This window comes from Arachis ipaensis, chromosome B05 (assembly GCF_000816755.2).
Source record: "Arachis ipaensis cultivar K30076 chromosome B05, Araip1.1, whole genome shotgun sequence".
Taxonomy (NCBI): Eukaryota; Viridiplantae; Streptophyta; class Magnoliopsida; order Fabales; family Fabaceae; genus Arachis; species Arachis ipaensis.
This window is the reverse complement of record NC_029789.2, coordinates 49,344,182-49,350,281: the sequence shown is the minus strand read 5'-3', so window position 1 is coordinate 49,350,281 and position 6,100 is coordinate 49,344,182. Positions and strand designations below refer to the sequence as shown.

The following is a 6,100-nucleotide window of genomic DNA, read 5'->3' as shown; positions in this document are numbered from 1 at the left end:
ATCCATTGAATCACAATAGAGCTCTCTAACCCAATGTAAAGAGTTAGTTGATCATTGCTCTACAAAAATAGAAAAGAAAGAAAGTGCCACTACAAAGTTTTTGTTTATTTGTGGCAGTTTTTTTTCTTATTTGTGGAGGTTTATAACCCCCACCAAATGGTTTGTGGGGGTTTCCAAAACCCCCAAAATTTGAGGTGCCACGAGGTCTTTTGTGGGAGTTTTTAAAAACCTCCACAATCTATTCAGTGGGGGGGGGGTTTGTGTGTGTTTAGTGGGAGTTTTATATTGAACTTTTGTGACAGTTTAGAATCACTTTTGTGACAGTTTAAAACCCCCAAAAATTGATTTTTAAAATTAACAAAAATTAACTATTTTGTGAGATTTTCAAACCTCCACAAATCCTATAATTATTTATTTATTTTTAATTTCAAATCATTCATTAATCTCATCTCATTTACATACTCTCATCTCATTAATTAGCTACTTATTAATCATAGGATTTTCTATCAAAATTCAACACCAACGGTGTTTTTTGCACATGAGTAAAAATACACATGGATCAATTCCATGGAGCTTCCATTCATAATTTTTTACCCTAATACAACCAAGAGATATATATTACAAGAACAAACATGAATCTAGAGTTAAATTGTACTACATGAAAGTTACAACCTTATCCAGATTGGGAGTGTTCTTCAAAAATTGAGCAACTGAAACAAGTTTGTTTTTCCACTAATTTATAATAATATCCACAAAAAAAAAAATAGTTTCAAACCCAATATGGAAATTCAATGAAACTACAGAGAATTTTAAAGTAACTAAACCTCGAATGAACTACTTACTTCCCATATAATTGAAGCTGTTTGAGAAACAGCAACAGCAATTTGGATCAATATTTTGAGTACCTTGAGCTATTTTTGATAGAGCTGTAACCTACATGTCAAATTGAAAGACGATAGAGATTATTGTATTCACCAACATGCACATAAATAAACTAAATGATGTTTATGCCACACAAAATCACTGTCAGATTTTACAATTCTTTCAAACAAGTTTAAGTTTAATCATACAAAAAAAAAAGAATGGCAAAACAACATATCATTTAAGGTCTTTAAACCATATTACAAGAAATTTTAATCAATAGGAAGAACATCATACCGAAGAATACTAACTTTTTGGTTGATGAGAAACTCTAAACTGTCCAGTGGTCTGAGCACTATCAGCTGAAAAAAGATGCCTATTTCACTCTGAAAACAAAAAGAGTTGTGCAGAAACAGATTAGACACATTAAATTAACGGTGGTCTCTGCTAAAAACTTCTATGAGATTTGCAAAAAGATATAACACATATTTTGAGACTTTCTCTGATCGTAACAACAGCACTAAGAATATTCCAGTTGCATACTGCCAACAAAGAAGAACAAAATAACAATACTTACAAGTAGATCCTTAAGGATATGCTAAAAAAATGTAACTTAGTTCAACCAACCTGAAATATGACGGGATTGTGAAACTGAAGCTCGCAATAATGCATATGAAAGATATGCCTTCACCGAATCAATAAAATAAAAATTCTTTGTAAATGAGTGGCTAACTCCTTCCAACAAAACCTGAGAAAATAAAATAAAAAATAAAAAATTCAATTGTCATCAGTTAAGAACAAAAAAAAATAATTTGAAACATTGAGAAACCAATTCACAGCAACGTGAATGAGTTTCAAAGAACAATAAAAAGACAATAATGTGCCGTCCTTCCATAAGGTTTTAGTTAAAAAAGAAAGCATTAAATACAAATATCAGCATCAAAACAAAAGGATATGTATGTGTTCTTTACATCATCTTTACATTAATTGCATTTGTAAATCTAAACCCAAGGCAATACAATTAAAAGCACCAAGTATATCACAGAAAATCAAATGGACCTGTAACTTGGTAGTAAAGCAAAAAAACAAGGAACATAAGTTTCTATGAATTTTGCTACAACCTATAAACTAGCAATTAATAGATGCTAGCTAAAATCACTTTATAACTTGTAGAAGCTCAAGAGATAATATCCTTGTCTTGGTTGTAACTTCATCATTATCTTCCATCATACCCATCTGCCAAATTTACATTTGAAAACATAAGAGATGTTGAAAGAAAATAACCACGATGCTAGTATTTAAGTTGCAGAACCAACCTTGCAAAGAGTGCGAAATGCCAACAAAGTATCACGTTGTACTATACCCATGCTCTCCAAATCAATCCCACTTGACAGAAGATTAACAGTTTAGGTAATTAGTCTCCGTGAAAAAATACAGAACAGAAATTTCTATAACATATCCATACCGTATAATCTGTTTACCATATTCAGTATGCACAGCCTTGTCCAGCACAGCTTCTCAGTCCTATAAAATATAAACAATCTTATCATAATGGGGATTAGCTAAATAGGATTGGATTAGTAACATATTTGTAGAAACTATTTACCTTAATATCAGCACTCCCAGCAAGATGTTGAAGTGCCTCAAGATGAATATAAAATATCACACATTATTTTAATTTTCTGCCAAACAAACCCACTTAGGATTAAAATAATATATTTAACATGTCACACACTTAATATATATCTCTTATTATTGTATCAAATGTTAATTTAGAAGAGAGCTTACAATAAATAGCAAAGAGCTTATAATGTTAAATGTTAATACTTTTTGAAAGCTGATCTTCACTAATAACATATAGTAAAAGAATGAATCGCATATTAACTCAGATTCTCTCATATTTAAGCTTAACCGCAGCAGGACTTGATTGATGTGCATAGTAGCTAGCTAGCTTAAAAAGCCATTAATTTACAATACAATAGTACTAATAGACAGTCAAGAATAATAAAGAACAAAATTGGTTACCAAAACAACAATAAAGTACAATCAAACCAAAACCATAATCAAGATAAATTATTGGGGGTAAAAACTATTTTTATAGTGTTTTTTGTTTTAAAATTTTCGAACTGCATCTATTGAAACATTTAAATTGTTTAGCCGCCTGATATATACTTGCAAATCTTTTTTTGTTTTATTTTTACTTTGAAAATAATAATAATAAGTTTAAAAACAAAAAACTTTATACTTTGTTTGCTACTTGGCCTGCAATGCAACTTAGCTATTTACTGCTCAAAATCAATGAATATAGTTTTCAAGTGTTCATAGGCATTTGGTCATATTTTGTGTTTTAAAGACTATACTAAACTGTTTCTTTAAACACTTGGTCACATATAACACTAATAAATAGTAATTAGCGTTAATGCAACTAGATAGATAGCTAATAATAATAATGAACTACAGAGGCAGATTTTTAAGGTTGATTATTATTATTGTTTAGGGTGTTACCGGTGGAGGTATCAAACACACTTCAATTGTCTAAAAGTCACTAAAAAGGATGAACAAGCACTCAAGCACTGAAACCTAATCAAACCTTTTGTTTAGCCTTTTCACACACTTTAAACCTCCTATACGTGGACACAACCTCCATTGAAATTTAGAAATATTAAAATTACATTTTCACCTTAATACAGTGCAAAAAGAAGTATCAGGTGAGGTGCACATTACAAATGAAAGTACCTCATCAAGCTCTGCCACTGATTTTGCCAATTTTTGGTACTCACTCGGATTAGACACAAGGTCAGGGTCAGCAAGCTTAACCTAAAACACCAACCAAACTTTTAATAACAATAATAATAAATCGATTTAGATAATTGGTTGCAACAAAATTTCATAGAAACAAAAAAGACAAAAATTTTGATACCGATAAATCTTGCCAAGTCTTCTCAGCAGATTTCGGCTTCATTATGAGATAAGGTTCCTATAATTCATCGCAAATATATAAAATTACAAAAACGCACCATTGGATTAAGCTGAACTAAAAACAAAAGAATATCTAAACAAAAATTTTGATACCGATAAATCTTGCCAGGTCTTCTCAGCAGATTCCAGCTTCGTTATGAGATAAAATTCCTATCATTCAACGCATAATTTTTGTGCGATCTCCCTTTGTATCAAATTCTAACCACGCTATAAAGAGAAAAAAAAAGAATATCTAAACTGAGTTAAATAAATAACATTGAAAAAGAAAAATGAACAAATAGAAATTGACCTTAGGTGATTGCAGAGAAAACCAAAAGCATTTACGGATAAGCTTGATGGCGGTGCCGGCGATGGCTACGAACTCAATCTTTCTCTGATCTCAAAATTAAAGTTATTACATGTAGATGAAGGAGATAATGCATTGATGTAGAAGCTTGATGGCAACAACGATGAGGACATGAATGGCCGTAGCGATGAGGTTACTCTCCCTCTGATCTCAGATGCTATATATGGTGAGCTTGATGGTGACAATGGCAAAGAGATGAATACGGTGACTGTGAGTAGTTCTAGGGTTTCATTCTCACTCTTCTTCCCCTTCTAATTTTTTTGGACAGGTTTCTGTTTGGACTTAATTTGTTTGGACAAGTTTAAATAGAGTAGCTAGGTTAGGGATGGGCTATTTGTTTGAACATTTGGGCTTAGAAATTTAAACTAGCATTAATCAATGGAGGTTTCATATTTTGCCATAAATAAAGTATGTTATGGAGGTTTTTAAAACTTCCACAAAAAAACTCCCATAAGCAAGCAAAAATCTTGTAGTGTGCAGAAAAGTAAAGATGAAGATAAAAACTAAAAAATAAAACTTCAAATTCATAAATAAAAATTACAACTAAAAGAAAGAGAAGGAAAAGTGTGTGAGGGGAGGGAGTCCGAAGACCCCTCTTCAATCCTCCATTCCAGAATTCAGTTCCCCCCCTTTCCGGGCTTCTTTTTCAATGTAAAGACTAAGGCCTTTATATAGGCTCTCCTAAATTACAAAATGAAATTAAAAGCAAATTACAATTAAATGAAAATTCCTATTCTAGATGCTTCTTGTGGCCTTGACTGGTTGACAATTGTGGGCCTGCTTGCTTGAGCTTGGAAGTGGACTTGAGAGAGAAGTGAGTTAAGTTGAGGTCCAGGTGCTAAAGTTAGTGCTAAAGTTATTGTGGCTAACGTTGCACTTGCTGTCCAGTTGGTGTTTTTGGGGCTTAAAAGATGCCTCTTGTTTGTGCTCAAATTTCATGCCCACTATAGAGTATTATATATCGTTGGAAAGCTCTGAATGTCAGCTTTCCAACGCAACTGCAATCACCTCAATTGGACCTCTGTAGCTCAAGTTATGCTCCTTTGAAATGGACATGGTCGCTGGCATATATGCCAACGTTACTGGAAATGTTGATTGCCAATAACGCTAGCAATTTCCCATTTCTGAAGCTCAAAATTAGTGTCCACCCCATATTATTATATATCATTGGAAAGCTCTGGATGTCTACTTTCCAATGCTTTTGGAAGTGCATCATTTGGAGCTCTACAACTCGAGTTATACTTCTTGGAAGGTGAAGAGGTCAGTTGGCCTAAATACAGGCTGATACCATGTTCATCATTGCACTTTCGGGGCAGGTTTTCTCCCTTAAATTTAGTGTCAACCATGTAGTGCCATATATGCTTAAAAAGCTCTGGAATCCTACTTTCCAATGCCACTGGAATCACCTCATTTGGAGCTTTGTGGCTCAAGTTATGCATGTTTGAAGAAGGCATGGTTAGGCTGCCAGGTGGGACTTTTGCCCATGTTAACTACCATGTTAACTAAGTTAACGTGGGAGTTAACGTGGCTTATTGGGGGCTTGTGAGTTCACTCCAACGTTAGTGAGAATGTTTGGTGTCACTAACGTTGTCGATCACCACCTTTCTCCATGTTAGCTTCCACGTTAACTAAGTTAACGTGGGAGTTAACGTGGCTTTGTTGTAACTTGGGCCAACGTTAGTGACAATATTGAATGTCACTAACGTTGGCTTTCCCCCTTTCTTCTTATCGTTAGAGGCCACGTTAACTAATTTAACATGGCAACTAACGTGCCCACTTATGAGCTTGGTCCAACGTTAGTGATAATGTTAAGTGTCACTAACGTTGGCTCCTTTTCCTTTCTTCAAAGTTAATGCCACTAACTTTTCTCACTAACGTTGGGGCTTTCCTTCCTTCCACGTTAGTGCCTACGTT

The 6,100-nt window shown here is 33.7% G+C and overlaps 1 protein-coding gene across 13 annotated transcripts; it reads right to left on the bottom strand.

The window, feature by feature from the left end:
• On the bottom strand, window positions 544-4,577 carry LOC107643616 (brefeldin A-inhibited guanine nucleotide-exchange protein 5-like). 13 transcript variants are annotated; one of them, XM_021123807.1, is made up of 12 exons: window positions 4,165-4,569; window positions 3,934-4,047; window positions 3,782-3,838; window positions 3,598-3,678; window positions 2,468-2,543; window positions 2,327-2,385; window positions 2,178-2,247; window positions 2,029-2,097; window positions 1,489-1,609; window positions 1,173-1,237; window positions 843-933; window positions 544-710 (listed from the first exon to the last, which is right to left on the bottom strand). In XM_021123807.1, exons 7-12 carry the CDS (start codon window positions 2,226-2,228, stop codon window positions 655-657), a joined length of 453 nt encoding a protein of 150 aa, XP_020979466.1. In that variant the 5' UTR covers window positions 2,229-2,247; window positions 2,327-2,385; window positions 2,468-2,543; window positions 3,598-3,678; window positions 3,782-3,838; window positions 3,934-4,047; window positions 4,165-4,569; the 3' UTR covers window positions 544-654. The 13 variants fall into 13 exon arrangements, 4 of the variants coding, with proteins under 4 accessions (XP_020979466.1, XP_020979467.1, XP_020979465.1 ...); XM_021123808.1 differs by having other exon boundaries at window positions 2,343-2,385; window positions 4,130-4,561; XM_021123806.1 differs by having other exon boundaries at window positions 4,130-4,554.

What these genes read in the sequence shown, in the direction of transcription:
- LOC107643616 (XM_021123809.1), bottom strand. Translation starts at nt 2,228, where the DNA reads ATGGGTATAGTACAACGTGATACTTTGTTGGCATTTCGCACTCTTTGC. An exon ending in TATCTCTTGAGCTTCTACAA is followed by an intron (nt 1,610 to 2,028) that starts GTTATAAAGTGA and finishes TTATTTTCTCAG; the next exon opens with GTTTTGTTGGAAGGAGTTAG. An exon ending in AGTTTCTCATCAACCAAAAA is followed by an intron (nt 934 to 1,172) that starts GTTAGTATTCTT and finishes TTTGACATGTAG; the next exon opens with GTTACAGCTCTATCAAAAAT.